A 19,174-nucleotide genomic window follows, 5' to 3' on the forward strand; every position below is an offset into this window, starting at 1 on the left:
CTACAGGTCTGTCACCCTGACCTCCTCGTCAGGCAAGGTCTTGACAGAGCAGATCCTTTTGAGTGCCAACATGCGGCGTGTGCTGGACAACAAGGGGACCAGGCTGAACCAGAATGGGTTGAGGAAAGACAGGTTCTGCTTGGCTGATCTGGTTACCTTCAATGGCCAGGTGACTTGCTTAGTGGATTAGGGAAAGGCCGCGGACATTGTCTGTCTAGACTTTACTAAAGCCTTTGGCACAGTCGCTCTCGGCACTCTCCTAGAAAAGTTGGCAGCCCATGGCTGGGACAGGGGCACTTCTCACTGGGTTAAAAAGGGTCTGGGTGGGCAGGCCCAGTGAGTGGTTGTGAATGAAGTCCCATCCAGGCAGCAGCCAGTCACTAGTGGAGTTTCCCAGGGCTCAGCACTGGGGCGAGTCCTGTTTAATGTCTTTATCCATGAGCTGGGTGAGGGAATAGAGTGTACATTCAGCCACTTTTCACATGATACCAAGTTGGGTGTGACTGTTGGAAGCTGGAGAGCAGGAAAGCTCTGCAGAGGAGTCTGGACAATCTGGACTGATGGGCAGATTAAAATGGTAAGAGGTTCAATGAGATGAAGTGCAAAGTCCTATACTTGGGTCACAACAATCCCATGTAGTGCTACAGGCTGGAGGCAGAGTGGCTGAAAACCTGACTGGTGGAAAATGACCTTGGGGTGCTGTACAACAGTGGCCGAACATGAACCAGAGTGTGCCCAGATGGCCAAGCAGGCCAATGGCATCCTGGCCCGTATCAGCCACAGTGTGGCCAGCAGGGCCAGGGCAGGGATTTTCCCCCTGTACTTGGCACTGGTGGGGCTGCCCCTCAAATGCTGCGTTCAGTTCTGGGCCCCTCACCACAAGAAGGACAATGAGGTGCTGGAGTGAGTCCAGAGAAGGACAATGGAGCTGGTGAAGGGCCTGGAGGACACTGCTTATGAGGGGTGTTGAGGGAGCTGGGGATGTTTAGCCTGGAGAACAGGAGGCTTGGGGGGAACCTTATCACTCTTTACAGCTGCCTGAAACGAGGCTGTAGCCAGGTGAGGGTCATTATCATCTTTTAAATAACAAGTAGAAGGACAAGAGGAGATGGCCTCAAGTTATGCCATGGGAGGTTTAGGTTAGATGTTAGGAAAAAAAAAATGAATGAAAGGTTTCTTAAGCACTGGAACATTCTGCCCAGGGAAGTGGTGGAGTCCCCATCCCTGGAGTTATTTAAAGATGTGTAGATGTAGCACTTAGAGACATAGTTTAGTGGTGAACATGGTAATGTTATCTTAATGTTTGGACTCATTGATCTTACAGGTCTTTTCTAACATCAACCTTTCAATGGTTCTACACACATTAAAAATAGAGCTGATGAGAAATTAGTAGGGTGACAAAAGAAGTAAAATTAATAAAGTGAAACTTCATTTAAGTACATTAATAGGAATAAACAAGTTCTATTATTCAACAAAGGTATAAAATATTGGGAATTATACACAAGATAGGATAAGAGTGGAATGGAAGCCTTCAAATAAAATTTGCAAGTATGTTTTAAGAAGCAAATTGTTAGGCTTTTTAATAATGATACACTACATTTAGGTTATCTTTATGGAATTTTTATGTTATGCCTTTTTTTTTTTTTTTAGGTCTTTTTGCAACAGATCAATTTTACATGCGTGCAAATGATCAAACTGAGAACAAAGAAACCTCACTTGATTAGTAACTTGGCTTTGTTTTCTTACATTCCTGGGAAAATCCTAGCCAACAACAACAGAATAATTTTTTCCTTTAGTCCAAACTTCAATATATTATATAAGGGATATGAATGAAAGAAAATTCTTCCCATTTACATACTTCTACTAAAGAAAACTATTTCAACATGAAAGATTAAGACAACAATATAAATATTAAGTCCTAATTTTCTGTGCCACCAAGATGTTCGAATTCAACAATTTCTAGCTTGTCAGACAGCCTGTAATAATTGTCTAACACAGCTATGAGGTAATATTACTTTGTTTAAGATTTTTCAGTGGAAGGTCTAGCTATATTTCCATGAAGCACTAAATGAAAGAAAAAATGTAAAAAAACCAACCAATCAACCCCCCCAAAAAAAAGAAGAGAAAAGGTTCATGTTAAACAAATTCATTTCATGACCAGGTATAGCTAGGAAAGACTAGAAACATTTCTAAAGCCACTGACAGTGCAGATTAATGCTGAGTGACAGGTAAAAAATTGGATACAGCAGCTAGTGATATCAATAAAACCTGTATCTATAGGGAAAAAACCCATTGAAAATGTGCATGTGGCTCTCTAGACAGAGACTCTGGTAAACCATGTATTAAAAACCTCATGAGTAAATATGCTGTTAGGGAATTAAAAAAATAACAAAATTATGAACAGAAGAAAATATTCTAACAAATGCCTACAAGAAACAAGAATTACCAAATTCCTGCATATTTACTTGCCTACTCATTTTCCCATCTTTGAAAGAAAATTCTTAAATCCATTCTTTAAGTATACCCAAAGAACCAACACAAAAAATCAGCAAACTACATCTAATATCTTGTCAAATGAACTTAAAAACAGTACATACATAAACACTTCAAAATCCTCTGAGCTTTGCTATTGAATACCATTTCCAATTAGAAGAAGCTGTCCCATTTTTGAATGTCTTACCCTGTTGACATGCAGTCTCTATGACTTAGCTTTACAAGAGTTTTGGGTATGTATAATTTTAACTTCTGAAAATTATTTCTAAGTACAACCAGAAATGTAAAATAGATGATGCAGTATAAAATCACCAGCCATGTCTTCCAGCAGTGGAACTATTCATCCAAGAAACAGGTATAAGTTCAATTTGGCCATGCTAAATGACATTCATTTTGCAGAAATTAACTTTTCTTTGTGCATTGTTGACTGTGAATGGAGACCATTATTTTTCATTGCCTAGATAGTGATGCAATTTTCAAAGCTAAATGAGCATTAAAAACATTCATTCCATGCTTCTGCAATGAACAATCTAAGATACCTAATGGCAAAACAAGACATTCCCTTTAATCTTTACGAACATATTCTATTCCCTTGAGGTTAAAATGAGCAAGGAGGGGATAAGCTTGCTATATTTTTGATAAATGTTTTTTTCACAAACAGGAGAAGTCTTGTGTGTGCAGATGCAGCAGCCTGCCTGCTTGCCAATCCCTGAAGATTCAATCATCCTGATGACTGTCCCACAGTTCCTTCCCTTTGGGCAGGTCAGTCTCTTTCATTCCTCTGTATCATTGGAGGTAAGATTTTGGTGCCCATATAGGGGAAATATGTTTCACCAAGGGGCACAATTCATACACATATGAATGGGTTTCCAAGTACTTGCCTTTGATATCAGCTCACATTCTGGTTATGCTCCTCTACAACAGGACCCCAGACAGGATTTTCTGGAGAAGTGGCTGTACCAATATACTATTTTCCCATAGGTGTTCTTGAAATCTATCTCATTTCAAAATACTTGACTACTGAGTAACAGCAGACAGCATGAGGCCATACGATTTTACTAGCAATGTGTTACAAAAAACCAGCATATAGTTAACCCTGCTAATAATTAAAGTAACTGGTGACCTAAGCAGAATATCTTATATGTTAGAAAAAAAATCCACAAAAAAAACAGTCATTAAATAAAACCATAAGCATTGAACCACAGATTATATGAAAAATCTTTCAAGCAATGAGATCAAATATCTTTTCTAGAAGACAATTTCCCAACCTATATGCATAGAAGATTTACAGAATAATGCTGCCTAGGGCTGATTACATGTCTTCATGATTGTAGAGAGTGTTTGTTCAAAGAAAAAAAGAAAAACAATCACAAGAAAAACAACATCAAGCTATTTGGTGCCACTGCAGGTGATTTAACTATTTGTGCATGCATCGAGTGCCATTCAATCACTGTAGGCCACAGAGCTGTACCACATATTTTGAGTGAGGAAAAGTTCTTTCTCTGTCTCCTTCCCATTGTAATGGGGCTTAGAGCATGGAAAAAAAAATAAAATGTATATTAATCTGTAGTAGAACAAGCCTCTGATTTTTTATCATAAATCTTATCAAAGATTCATTATGTCTACCTTTAGACAGAGCAACAAATGAGGTCCTAAAACTCATACCTGAAGCCAAGGGAAAGAAAAACTTACACTGCGAAACGGATGAACTCATGGGTACAGAAATCACAAGGCACAAAATATGTGTTAGAAATTTCAGAATATGTGTTAGAAATGTTGGTGATTTTTAGCCCACCCAGTGCACGGATCCTTTGGGATGCTTTGAACTGATCTTACTGACACTTAGCTCTGTTGGCATTATACAGTCTGACCTTAACAGAATAGCAGAGATATATGCAGTCTCTTAGGTCTATATACTGAAGTCCAACTCTCCATATTGAAAAAAGATATAAAAATTACACTTACAGAGACACAATTGTGCAGAATTACATCTGCATATGTTTACATGGCTTTGAAACTTGACCTCAATATCTGACAGTCTCACTTCCAAAATAATTATTACCATAAAAATACTTTTATCTGATATTGTTAGTTCACTGACACCCTCATGAAACTGACTCAAAAAATGAAATATTTCTCTCCAGTTCATTACCTCAATTGTTATGCTACCTTCAGGCTACACAGTTTGAAAAAGACCGATCTTTACCACTATTTGGAATTAAAATCTACAGTCATTACCACAGAAATAATACTTTTTCAATACAGCAAGTTGATTTGTCTAATATTTAACATGGAAGTTTTTCCCTCCTTTTTCTGTTTTATTGCTTGGTTGGTTGATTGTTTGGTTGATTTTTTTGACTCCTCATATTTTTATTGTTGTTGCTGTTTCTATTGTGGGGAGTTAATTTTTTTTTATTTTTCGGGGGGAGGGGGGTGTTGCACTTTTATTCTTTATTTGTTTGGGGTTTTGTGGTTTTTGTTGTTTTTTCTTTCCTTGCCCTTGAAAGGCCAGGAAATGAAAAAGAGCTTTGGCAGTATGCCATATCATAAGCTTGCTATAAAACGTGTTAACTCCATATTCACAACGGAGCTTTTGGAAATAGACCTGTTTCTGACACAGTGCTAGTATTAGGCAGAGCTAATAGCTGGCTTTACTCCTATTTTAACTGACTTATAATTTTGGTGAGTTTAATTCTATTTAGTTTTCCTTCTTCCATTTTCAGTAGCGAGTGAGTAAAAAAAATGTTGTAGAAATCATTAAAACTGGGCCTGAACTTTGCTATTTGCAGTACTTAGCCACACCATCTCTAGCTGATGTACTACCAGATGATGGCTGGACACTCTTGTGGTAACACTTTCAGGCACAAAAAACCCCAGAATGAGTCATCAGTCCCTGCAGAACTGCATCTTTTTATTGGACTGTGGTACTCCTGTTTAAGGAAGGACTGTATTGTTTGAAAATCTTGACACTACACTCACTGAACATGATTGCTGCCACTTGGCACTACCTTACTGTGAAACAAACTCTCTGGGGTGTGCATTGATTCCATTACTGCATTAATGTAAAATTACCACCACAGATGCTTCATTTCTATCCCCTTAAGCCTCATTCTACCTGGAAATTGTTGGAAGTCACCTAAAGGTCCACCTGTCTGAGGCAAATGAGTGAATAAGGTCAGGTATTTAATTTCTCAGGTCAATAGCTAAATACACCAGTTAAAAAATGGCCTGTCATACAAATTGATTTCTCTAGAAAACAACAGTTTTTAATTGATCATTTCAAGAAAAAGAATTATTCAGAAAGGAGTTTGCAGAGGCAGAAATTTAGAAATGATACAACAGTATGAGATACATAGATACTATAAAAAGGAATTTTCACAAATGGGCTGTAGATACTACTTTCTTTTTCAGTTGGAGACATTTGTTAATGAGACAAGATCCTGTATGTTGGTGTTTTTCATAGCTTCCATTTGTTTAGAATGTTTTATTCCACTTAAATAAGGTAGATAAGGGAAACACTTTCAATTATTCTAGTTTCCATAGCACCCATTTAAAAATTCTGAATGGTTAATTTATTTAACTTTATCTTTAAGGTCACTTAAACTGTATACACAAAACTAAGTACAGAATTATGACTGTTACTAAGAGTACAGCTAGGGAATCAAGTTAGGTTTTTGTCCCAATTTGTGAAGACTGATAAAGATTCATATAGTAGTTTTCTTCATATTTGGAATTTTCAATCTTAAGTAACAGAGTTGCATTTTCTCAGGATCATTGAGTATGTAGGTTTAGAAAAGAGTGAAAAAGTCTAGTCTTTTATGCTCTGTTCACAGCAAGTTTTCAGGGAACATGAATCATTTAATAAGCTTATTTTATACTGAGAAAGAAATATGAGCTCTTGAGCATTTACTTCAGGAATTAAGTCAGATGCTGCAGTGAGCGAGACCTTCAAAGTGTGCATGAAGTCTTTCCCCTTTAGTCAGTGGAGAAAGCTTGAATCTTCTGAAAGCCAACATACTGATCTGATCAAGGAATTGCTGAAACTGCTGCACAGGAATTATATGAATATATAAAGAGCACAAGTATTAAGAGTATAAAAATTTGCAATTGACCTTTCTCTGTAGTTTCCCCATTCTTTTATCTACTTTTTCTCTTCTGGAAGCCTTTAGCTATGGATTGTTACCTATGGTTTGAGCAAGTAAAGAATACAGAAACAGGAGAGTGATACTGGCAGTGTGTAAATCCTAGGACTTGAAGGATTTTTGGAGAACTGAAAAGAAAATGTGATAGGTGTTCCCTTTCACATAAGTAGAGCATCTGCCCAATCAATAGCATAGAGGTTTGGGGCAGGAAAGACTGATGGCCTACATCTGAGTGTGAAACAAACAGGATGAGAGCCAGAAGCCAAAGTCATGAATGAAAAAAATATGTGGCAGAAGACAGAACTTAGAACTTGTCTGACCACCATGTTTTACAATCCAAGAACAAGAGTGTGACCAACTGTGCTCCACAGGACAAGGAGAAAAGCATGAATTTTGCCTGTGAAGACTGTTTTCTCACCTGGCCTATTCCCTGGATGATTCCTTGATGATGTTTATGTATTTACATATGAAGTAGGACACACTACCACTACAAGGAGTGATTCCTGCTTGCCTTCTTAAAGGAGCAAGTACAATTCACACAGTTGCTTAAAGGCGAAATTTTCCTTTCTGAAAACATGGGGTACTCTGGAATAATTTGATGGAAACAGGAGAGAAATCTGAACGGCTATTTTGGGGCCACTCTACAGGATCTGAATTTTTATATGTGTGATACGTGCACCTTTCTTTCTATTAAGAGAAAATGCTGAAATACTAGCAGCCGAACTTTTATTAACTATAAATACCCACTTTAAAATCTACACTATAACACTACAAAGATTCAGAAAAAGTAATTTAATTACAAATGAATTCTGAGTATCTGTGTATAAATTTATTGAATTACTTGTTTCCTTGCTAAAAATTTTAGACATTTTGTTTATACATTTGTACAAGTAATATCATCTGTGGCTTTTTTTCTGTTTTCTTTAACATATTTGAAAAAAGACCCTTTACAAATTTTAAATAAATTCGGTCTCTTGGTATATTTTAGGCCAGCATGACATTTGTGATATATGAGTCAGAGGATCTCGAGGGCTGCATTGAAGACACACATCACTAACTCTAATACAAAAAAGATAAGCAGACTAAGGCAGACACCATTCAGATAAGGAAACAAAGCATATAATGTGAACAAGTATCTAGAAAGTATAAACAGGATTTACAAATTACAAGATGTAAAAGCCTTAGACTGGGATAAGGTGAATGAACCACAATAACAGACAGCAATCCAGCTTGCTTATTTTCTAGCATTCCCAAAGCTCTGCATGTGTACCATTGGTCATGTCTTATAGCTAGAGTAAGTACATTTTCTGAAAGGTCCCTTTGGTCACATTTCTAAGTGTCTAGCTAGGACTGGAAAATTTTAAGATACACTCCATATGCCTACAGGATTCTTTTGTGTTTTCCTAAAATTTCATGGACATGAACAAGAAATGGGAGATTGAAGGTATAACAATAAGGTGTGCAAAGAAAGGAGACAATGGGCCCTTTCAAAACATCTTTTGCCATATGGTATCCTAGACTGTCTGTGAAGGCAGAAATCAGTTTCCTGCCAACGTTTATAAAACTTATGTAAGCAGCTCAGTTTCAAGTTTTAAATGAAATGTTAATTACTATACTAAATCAGATTACTCATCGGAGTAGCAGTGTCACAGCAGCCATTTTTAAGTTGAGAGATAACAGGTTGTTAAAAGTTGATTTATGCATGGAAATATGGTTTACACCTCTTCATTTTTTCATATAATATTATAGCTAGCTGCATCTACCATGTAGAAACATATCTACTTGTTCCTATTTTGTACCTTGTAGGACTTTGACTTCATGCTTATGCAGAATTAAATGTGGTACAATAGAGTTAGGAATCTTCATTTTTTCCTGTGAGCAAGATTAAACAGAGATGTCAGCCTAGTTTCGCTTTGTATTCACTTTTCAGTTGTGTACATGCAGTCCCTTTTGACAATCTGTTCTCAAATATCTGTTGTAATCAGTCCAACTCTCAGTCTGATTTTTAATTATTATACTTTATTTATTTTTTATTATTTTATTTGAGTTTTTTGATCATTCAGCTCTGAACCTCTCTGTGTTCACAGGTTTTATTGACTCACAAAAAACCACTCTTCTTTGCTGTAGATGACCTGAATCATTGAAACATGAGCTAGTCACCAGGCTGCCTTTACAGCCAGTGGCAGAACTTCCACAAGGCAATCCATGCCTTCATTTTAGATGTCTGAGATGATATGAATTGCTCTCCTGAGCAGCACTCTCCCTTGATTTTAAAGGAAGCTTAGAATGACTTTGGCAATTTTTGTGATGCTTAAAGTAAGTAAAATGAATCCAAGACATATAATCTCAATTTAAAAGAGTGTTGCAAGCGATAGCTACTGAAAACTGAAAAAAATTTTCTGTATTTTCTTTAGACTGCTAGTTTTGCACACTAATGCTGTTATTTTCTCTGAATGACTTGATCTACTCCCTCTTAAATGCTCTGTCAAAACCGAATTTAATATGGCAGTGTATATCCTCTCCTTTTCATTTTGCTATACATCCTGGAAATCTTCAATCTTTCCCATCTTTGAGTATTCTAAGTAACTTTGTGATATCTGCACATTTTATAAAACTACTGATCATTGAAACATCCATATTCATAAAATGAACATTAACAGAAAGTGGCTTTTCACATGCTGAAAATTCTCATATGTTTTTCCTTTCAGTTCTAAATAACACCCATGACAACATATTGCTCTTCAAGATTATTTCAGTTTTCGTTAATATCATCTTAGAGCTGTAAGCTTGATTTTTTGACAACAGAATGTTCTTTAACTATTTTTTTTTAGCTGCTGCCCTTAAGGAAATCTATTTGACAATACCGGGAAAATTTCCCTTACAAAAGAAATCCTTACAAAAGAATCTGAATCTGCCATAGAAATACATATCCCCTAATATTGCTCTCTATTTCCAGTTCCACATTCCACCTCTATCTTTAAAGACAGCTATGCCTGTGGCACTCCAATCTTCCAGTTAGAAATTTCCTTTTTAAGTCAAAAGTTGAATAGTTCTTAATAGCAGTTCAACCACCTTTTATTACATATCTTCAAAACTCTTAATTGTTCACCTTGATGAGAACTCAAATCAGCCAAAGCACTGAGATGATCTGCTCAGGTCTTTAGTGTTCAGAGAAAAATTCAAAAGGCTATTAAAAGCCAAGGTTAATTCTTTAATCTAAAATCAGGAATTTATCTTTAAAACAGACAAAACTGAAAGCTATTGGTTAACAGAGAATGGTGACATGGTTTAAAAGCTTTTGTCACACTGCATGTTGTACCCTTGCAGGTGGGTCTGTGCTTTCAGTGAATTCAGGGACACTGAGGGATAGTGAAAGCTTCTGTTTGTTCGCACTATCATTTTTGTGTGCCTGCTCAGCTGGTCTGGAGGAGGAGGAGGTGGAGGAAGAAGAAGAAAAAGAGCAGGATGAGGAAGAAGGCTTCTACTTCCCATCAGAGGCTTTTATTTCACCTAATCATTTCTTAAAGAAGTGCAGATAATACAGAGTGCAAGGATATACCATATACAAAACATACACCATCCTTCCCCACCATGCACAAACAAAGTAAACGGTTGCTTTTACATTTGTTATGTTTTTCGTAGTGTATTCACTATCCTTGAGAGGAAAGCTAATAGGAGATGGGCCTTGCTTTAATGGAAATGCATTTGAATTGACTGAGCTTTCCCAATAAAGTACAGATATTGGATTATCTGGATTTGAAACCAGTCTTTGATGTTTTGTTCTGAAGAAATGAAAAATTTATGTTAAAGGCCATCACAATGAAAAGTTTAACAGGGGCATGGCAACTTTTGGTCTTAGCTATTTTCAAATGTATTATAATGTGGTTTGTGATAGCCTAGTGTATAGTTAATGTACCTTTCATCACTTCCCATTTGTCATCAATTGAGAATGTGCAATGGAAATTCATTGCAGCATGGCTGTTTAGTAACTTTTTAAGCCACAACTACTTCTTTCTGTGTCTTGAAAGAAAGAGAAAATAAAATCCCCTCTGTGGAAGATCTCAGGGGATTAGCATATCTGTGAAACACAATTAGGCGCTCAAATTTTACATCAACTACTATTCAATTAGAAATGTCATTCAATTAGCAATGAACTTATAAACTGAAATTAGTAGAAGAAACCAAGAACTCACTGTGTTACTGTGAAATTTGCAACTAAACTGGATTTTTTTTTCTCTGACAAGAAGCATCAGTTCATATGTAGCTCATATTTAGTTCATATTTAGGGTAATTTTTCTGAACTTTAAAGTGATTTGGAAATGAAAACACAGCAAAAAGCATTTAAAGCATATGAAGATGCTGAGGGAATATTTTATGGTAAATAACTATTGACCCCTGTGAGCCTCACATCTGTGCCTGGAACTCTCATAGAAACTATTCTAAGGCAAATGGAAGACAGGGAGGTGATTAAAGACAGCAACACAGCTTCACCTTGGGCAAGTCTGTCTAACCAACTTAGTCTTCTGTGATGGAGTGACTGCATCGGTGGACAAGGCAAGAGCCACAGATGCCCTCTGGACTTCTGTAAAACCTTTGACATGGTCCCAACAACACCCTTCTCCCTAAATTGTAGAGGTAAGGATTTGATGGGGGGATTCTTTGATAGACTAGAATTTGGTTGGTCACATCCAGAGGGTAGCAGTTCATGGCTCAGTATCCTGATGGACACTTGACAAGTGGTGTCCCTCAGGAGTTTGTGCTGTGACAAGTGCTGTTTAACATCTTCATCAATGACAAAGGTATCAAATGTGTCCCCAGCAAGTCTGTAGAAGGCACCGAGCTGAGTGGTGTGGTTGACACACCTGAATAATGGGATCTGGAAAAGTTCAAGAACTGGGCCCATGGGAACCTCAAGAGGTTCAACTAGTCCAAATGCAAGGTGCTGCACCTGGCTTGCTGCTACCCAACCCCTGGCATCAGCACAGGCTGATTGAGGCCAGCCCTGAGGAGAAAGAATTGGGAATACTGGGGGATCAAAAGCTAGACCTGAGGGCTTGCAGCCCAGAAAGCCAGTTGTATTCTGAACTGCATCAAAAGCAGGGTAAGGGAGGTGATCCTGCTCCTCGACTCTGGTGAGACCCCACCGGCAGTGCTGCAGCCAGCTCTGGGGTTCCCAGCACAGGAAGGACATGAATCTGTTTGAGTGGGTCCAGAGGAAGGTCAGAAAAATGATCAGGGGGCTGGAGCACTGTTGCTATGAGGACAGGTTGAGAGTGTTGGGGTTCTTCTGCCTGGAGAAGAGAGGGCTTCAGGTAAATCTTATTGCAGCCTTTCACTATCTAAAGTGGGCCTTATAAGAAAGATGAAAAAATGTTTTAGAGGGCTGTTGAAATAGGACAAGGAGTGATGGTTTTGATCAAACAGGAAAACTTTAGACTAGATATAAGGAAAAGATATTTTACAACAAGGGTGGGTGAACACTGAAACAGGTTTTCCAGAGAGGTAGTAGAAGATACCCCTCCGTGGAAACATTCACAGTTACATGCCATAGGGCTCTGAGCAACCAGTGAGTTGAAAATGTATCTTCTAACCCAAACTGTTCTATGATTTTATTCTATGAACTATTGGATTTTTCTATTTAAAGATGAATACAGTTACAATTTGGGTCTCATTTATGCACAATATCTGCTGCCTGAATTAAATGTGTCTGTCAACTTAAAAGAATTGTTATAGATAAGACTTCACATATTATAAACTCTTGTTGGTATAGAATAATTATTGCTGACCAGTCCAAAACTGCATAGTTTATTCTTTTCAGTTGAGATCAACATAAATATTTCCTAAAACCCACACATATGCAGTCAGACAGTTATGCCAATGCCCTGAGGACAACTACACTAAAACTGAATTATTCCAGATACATTCCTTTCTTGTTAGTGAAAATAAGAAATTATTCCTTATTGATAACAGCCTTCTCTCTCCATCTCAGCATGTCACCTGAGCTGAAGTATTCTGATCAATGATTTACACCACAGTGACCCTGTCCTTTTTTGATGGCTGAACAAGCATGGGGTGGATAAACTCATGCCAATACATCAAGGCACAGAGCTAGGAAGTCAGATTAAACCTATAAATTCATTTCCAGTTTTCACCACTCATTTCTCAGTTTTTTTTCTATTCCTTTGATGGTCCTATAGTTAAGAACAGACCTCCTGAGTGCCTAAAAATACCTTATATGTGGGAAGAGGAAGATAATCAAAAGAAAGACTGTAAAGATTCTGCAGTTATCTAAATCAGCCAGTGCACAGCAAAGTTTCTGATCCAACTGGAATGTTGTTGTTGTTTCCCATGTGAAGCCATGAATATGTAGAGACATAGATTATTTGAATGCACCTTCTTAATCTGAATGCATTTGCCTGTTTGATATTTTTTTCACATTTTTCAGAGGACAAACAGATTAGAATGTACTACAATGTGCCAAGCAGCATGGACTGTGTGCTTTAAATAAGTTCAACTTTTTATTTTGTCATAAAATTTTCACAGAACAAACATTTCCGAAAAAATACTTTCCTTTATAAATTTGTGGAGGGTCTAGCACAATGAAGGACTGCCAACTGGAAGAAGCTTTAAGTGGTATTAAAGTGCAAACAGTAGTACCACAAAAATAATAAATCACTGGTTAAAACCCTACTGCAATGTTTTAAACATTTTAAGGCTGACACAGTTCTTTTTGGGGAGTTCTTTGAAATGTCTCCAGTACAAGGTTGTGCCTTATAGTAGTGTCACTCTGTAATATGAACTGGACAACAATAATAAATATTTATTATTGTAGAGCAGCAAGTAAATATTCAATAGGGACAATCCAACATTTTCCCTGCTTTATTCCACCAACTAATTTCAAAATGACCATATTTTCTTACTCATTCTAATGACTTGCTGAAAAGCTGGCGTATATGTGCAGTAAGATGCTAACTTAAAATCGGAAAAAATGTATTAACACCAGAAGTTTTGCTATCAGACAATACATATTTTGGATTTATTCCTTACATACAACTTGCTAATACTTTCCTGGCACTATAAAAATGCAGCTTCAGCAAGTAAATTGAATAAAAAAGCTACTAAAAAAAAGACAAAATTATTAGAGAATATTACTTTTCAAACAGATTTTTAAGTTTGATTTTTTAAAAAAATGCTTTCATTCCAGCTCATTTATAAGTACTAACAAATGTAATTGAGTTGCCAGGTATTTTTATATTTGATGCTTGTTATTATATGACTATAACCTGGCAACTCTCCAGTGGCAAAAACAAAGTTTGAAAAATAAATCTAAATAAAATTTTTAAACTTTTACACATAGAAAAACTAAAATAATAACAAATTCTATACTTTAATTATTTTGGCAACTAATGTATATTTTTTAAAATTATTGTTTGTCTATATTGATTATTATCACACCATAACATTTGCAAAGACCTTTTTTGGGGAAAATGGAATATTAAAAGACAATGTCAACAAAATAAACACTTCTCACGCTATAACCTATATGAATTTTAACTCAATTAGCACAATTTCACAAATTAGCATTTGAAACACTACATGTCCTGGAAACACTCTAAAATCTACCTACAGCTCATAGTATTCTGAGTATTCTGAGTATTTTCTTAATTTTGATTCTAAAACTTTGCATTAGATTTTGAGATGTAATTATGAAGAAATACGACATGTAAGCCATTCTGCATGTGCTAAACCAGAGAGGGGATAAACAAGCAACACATAATCTGGAATGTGATAGAAGCAGCAACTCTATAGTACATACTTGGAACTTCTGATTTTCAATAGGTCATAAATTTGATAGAAGAAATTTCTATTTCTTACCTACATTTCCAGTCATTAGGTATGAATTCTGAAAGTCCATCATTCCCATTCCAACAATGTGTATAAAATCTTCAATCACCTGCATTAACTCCACTGAACCTGGATAGATCTAACAAAGGAAGGTCAGACATGACATTTACTATAATACAAAATGTCCTCAGCTGCAAATTCAAATAAAATCTAAATGCCATCAAAAGCAAATTGAGAAGTAACAGTTGCACAGATATAACAGTCTGTTTATATCCTCATATAAACAGACACTACTTCCCATAAAGTTACATGAAATCAACTAGAACTGTGGAAAATGTTTCCGCTAAGTCACTGCCCTTCTCAAAAACTTAGTGGCCATTACTTTCATTAATGGTTAAAGCATTTCATATTACAGAACAACTCTAATTAAAATATTCTTCCTTCCTCTGAAGATATCTTCAGTAACTTCAGAACTACTGATACAAACAGTAATGCAAATCTTACTGTGGCCTTGCCAGTATGACAACCTTTGTTGCATTAGACAACATGTAAGTAAGTTAAATTTTTACTGGTACTATTATTTTCATTGCTGATATGGAGTAGTAGAATCATAGAATATTGGAGGTTAGAAGGGGTCAGTGGAAATCATCTAGCTCAAGCCTCTGTGGAAAGCAATATCAGCTCTAGCAAGTTGCCCAGGAACTCACACAGCTGGATTCTGAATGTCTCCCAGGAAGATGACCCCAGTGCTTATCTGCACAACATGTTCTAGCATTCAATCACTCCCACTCCCACCTTGTCTTATACATGAATGGCATTTTCTGTATTTTAATTTTTGTGCCTTGTTTTTTATTCTGTCAACGGACACCATTGAGACTTGGCTCAGTCTTCTTTACTCTTTTCGCTTTCAGGAACTTTTTATATTGTCATGTTTTCAAACAAGAGAGTATCAGCTATTTCAGCCTATCTTTGCATATCTAATGTTCTACTCCCCTAAACAACTTCATGGTATTTTTCTGGGCTCATGCCGTTACTTTCTGTCTTGTACTGAGGAGCCCAGAACTGTACAGAGTAAACTAAAATAAATTGCAGTAGCCTTGGCATTGCTAATGTAGCCTCTCAATTTGGCTTTTAAAATTATAAAACCACATTTTCAAAAAATAAAATTTATTTGCAAAGCTGAAAGCTTTAAAAAAATTTTAAAAAGCTTTTAAAAATAATTTTTAAAGCTTTTAAAAATGTTTAATAATTTTTAAAGCTTAAAACATTTTAAAATATTAAACATTTTCTTTAATATTTAACAATAATACAATAACAATTCATCAAAAAAATCATTAGAGATATAACAGTTATTAATAAGACTAAAAGTTCTGTTCATATCACAAACATAAAAAAAAAATTGGTTTTTATTGCCTGTTATGAACAAGACAATTTTCAGTAGCAGAGTGTCTTGCAATAGAAAAAATAACAGATGACCTATTCATGGTGGTTTTTTCTTCATATCAGTGAAATGTTCAAATTTCACTTTATAAGCAATATTCAACCCATTCTTTCCACTACTGGGACTGCAGACTCTAAAAAAGCCCTAATGAGACTATAAATTCCAGCATGCTGCTCTCCATCTTCATCTTGCTCCATCTAGGTCCACAGTTATTAGGTTCAGAATAGCAAATTTTTTGCTTTGTTTCCTGCATGTATCTGTTAATAAAAGGTAGAGCAGTAATACTGTTTTGAAGAAGAATTTGTTGTGATAATTATGATGCTAACAGGTTGCAAATGCTGCTTCAGGTGATAGAGACTTAATGTCCATCTTCTTAAGGATGAATTACTGAGGTCATAAGTGTGGGTTTTGCATCCATCTCATGCAAAGCACACATACTCACAGATTATGTACTAAGGAAAAATGTCAGATTTTTTAAACCCTTGTTCTTGCATATAAAATTGTATAGTAATTAACTGTTGAGCACTCAGTTGAGCAGGTATTCTGGGTTTTTCTGAAGTACTGAAGTACTGGTTAATCAATAGGATGCTGGCAGATCTTGATGAAGAATATGCAGAACAGCTCCCATGTTTTGAAACTCCAGTATAGACTTACACATTGTGGATTGAAATGGCTTGTGAGCAGTGCTTTACATCAGCTCTTAAAAAAAGGCAAGTATTAAAGTGAGTGCTCCTTATCTGTATGGTATATAACCTGTAATTAATGGTTATTAACTGTTGGCATTTCAGCTAGAAAAACAGATGTGTTGAGGCATTGCAGCTGTATACTTGATTGAAAGTCAGCAATTTGCTGACAGTGAGTAAGATTTTCTTTCCAGTAAAGAATCTAGAAAACAGGCTAAGAGATCTATGCTAACAGTAGCTGTGGAGTTTAAGAAAACTGTGCAAGCTGGCAAAAAGGTTGGTCAGACTGCACCTAGGTTTGCAATCTTTTATTACAGAAAATTAAGCTGAGTGGCTGAATCAGAAACAGAATCACCTTTATTCATTAGTGCCTGCTCACTCCTCCAAGCTGTTATGAAGAACTATTTGCTTCCAAGGTTACTTTGAGTCTGCTTATGTAACTGCACAAAAACAGTAATAAGACTAGGGGTATTGGGGGGTTCATATCTCAGTGGTCTAAAATTTAGTGAAGCCTCTAACTTTGCAACCAGGAACCTATGCCCCCAATACTCCTGGATTCAGCTCATCTTGGTTCATTTGGGTTTCTGCTGTATCTAGACCTGTGACACAATGATTTACCAGGCAGAGTGAAGGAGGAAAAGTAGAAACAACTTGTTCCCTCTCTGTTTTTCAACATTGCTCCTTCTACAAGCAGCAGTGAAAAGACGGAAATGGAGATTTACTGTTGCCTCTTTGTCTCCACATTCTCAGAATTTCCTCCTAAGTGCTGTCATCCCCAAATCTCCAGTGTCAGATGGCTGACATGGCATGGGTAAGCAGGCAAGATGGAGGTAGAAGACAAGGTCAAAACCATTGGAGTGGTATCATGTCTGTTTATTAGTAGGGCTCAAATAATTGCTTAATATCCTTATCTTGGTGTTGTTTATGGAAACCACCCCCATGTATGTGATTTTGCTGCTTCCATCCATCACTGCTAAAGAAAATGACACACTTTGTCTATTTTTGTATCTGGCTCTTCTACAGAGGAACAGAAAAACAGGAAAAGAAAAAATATGATTCCCAGCTGAATTGTACTGGGTCAGCTGCAGTGTCATGTGCCTACTGCAAGGTTTGAATTAGTAGTGAAAAAACTTGATCTTCCCTTTCTCAGTGATATCATAAATGTGAACTTACAGAACTGAGGGTAAATAGCTTCAATGATCTTTAAGTACCTTGTGATTTATTAGGAATGACACAAAAAGTGAACAAAGTTCAAGTATCTATAGAATACAGTCACAATGACTACACAAGAGTAGAGCACAGATCTATGTAAGGTATTTTCATGCCTTTGACAGTAGCAAAAAGCTGATATCTAAGGAAGAGTATAAGGAGACAGGAATATTGTGATACTAGCTTGGAAAGTCTTGCCCAGCTTTTTTTGCCAAAAGACTGCCTTATGCCTTACGGTTTTTCTTCAATAAATTTGCCTATTTACCTTTTTAACTTGTGTCCTTTCAGTTGTAAGAAGTCCTGCAAGGTAGCCTTCTTACAGAATACTTACAGAATAAGTATGTCCTGTATTCATTCTGAATCTGCCACTATTTTGATGTCCTTTAGTTATTTTACAAGAAGCACAAATGAGTAGATTAAGTACTCCTGCAGCACATCATCCAAACCACTCCTGCTTTTAAAAGCTCCTATTGCAAATAAGTGCACTTGAATCTTCCATTCGGAAGTATCTTGTTTTGTTTAATCCTTCTCCATGAAAAATGTTTCCCTGCCTTTGAGCATCCCCACAAATTTTCCTCTTTACATAACTATGTTCATCCCCATTGCCAGTGTTATTTGTACCTGAATAAACCTGACAGTATTATGGTCATGTTCAAGAACACAAATCTTAACATTGTCCAGTAACTTCTTGGTATAAGAAGTTCCCATGCAGGAAATATAGGAAATTCTTGTATGCAAGAAAAAAAAAAGGGGGGCGGTATTTGAATTTTAGCTCTTTTATCATACATTCATGATTTTTGCTAGACTTTCCTATTTTATAAAAATTTCTAGACCAGAAACTTTTCAGTCCTGAGGATGACAACTTTTCTTCTAAATACAACCTTATATGACAGGTCACCTGTTTGCATTTCTGTAAGTTGTTTAGAGGTGTTGCATGAGGTCTCTGGGTGGGGTCTGATGTGTTGTGTTTGACAAAAGCAGCATTGCAGCTAGCCCTCAGTAGCATTTTTCAGCTTTTGTATGTACTTCATTACAATGTCCAAAGCAAAGACATAGTGAATAATCTTATGGAATGTTAATAAAAATCTATTTTTATCAAGAGAAGCAGCTTATATTCTAAATATAATTTCAATATAAGAAATTAGCTGGTGGGTCCTGAATTGCTCCTTTTTGAAAAGGACCAATTTTCCCCCCAAATATTCTATCACTTAGGATTTTCTTTCAACAACAGCAGGGTGCATCTTTAACCTGATTTCTGAAAACCTATATTAAATTTTGTCAAATCTTACCTGTTGTGCATCTTCCCACTTCTCTTTGTTTTCTTCATCTAATAGATTACTTATGATTTGAAAGAAGTTCTG

At 36.4% G+C, this 19,174-nt stretch overlaps 1 protein-coding gene across 7 annotated transcripts in view; it reads right to left on the reverse strand.

Moving 5' to 3' along the window:
• The window catches only part of ADGRB3 (adhesion G protein-coupled receptor B3), a 444,081-nt gene that overhangs the window by 202,900 nt on the left and 222,007 nt on the right, over positions 1-19,174 (reverse strand). For all 7 annotated transcript variants that reach the window (XM_058801298.1, XM_058801295.1, XM_058801300.1 and 4 more), the window contains 2 exons: positions 19,103-19,171; positions 14,511-14,619 (listed from right to left, as the gene is read on the reverse strand). In XM_058801298.1, coding sequence (XP_058657281.1) covers positions 14,511-14,619; positions 19,103-19,171 — 178 coding nt within the window. The remainder of the gene's footprint in view (positions 1-14,510; positions 14,620-19,102; positions 19,172-19,174) is intronic.

This window comes from Ammospiza caudacuta, chromosome 3 (assembly GCF_027887145.1).
Source record: "Ammospiza caudacuta isolate bAmmCau1 chromosome 3, bAmmCau1.pri, whole genome shotgun sequence".
Classification (NCBI taxonomy): Eukaryota; Metazoa; Chordata; class Aves; order Passeriformes; family Passerellidae; genus Ammospiza; species Ammospiza caudacuta.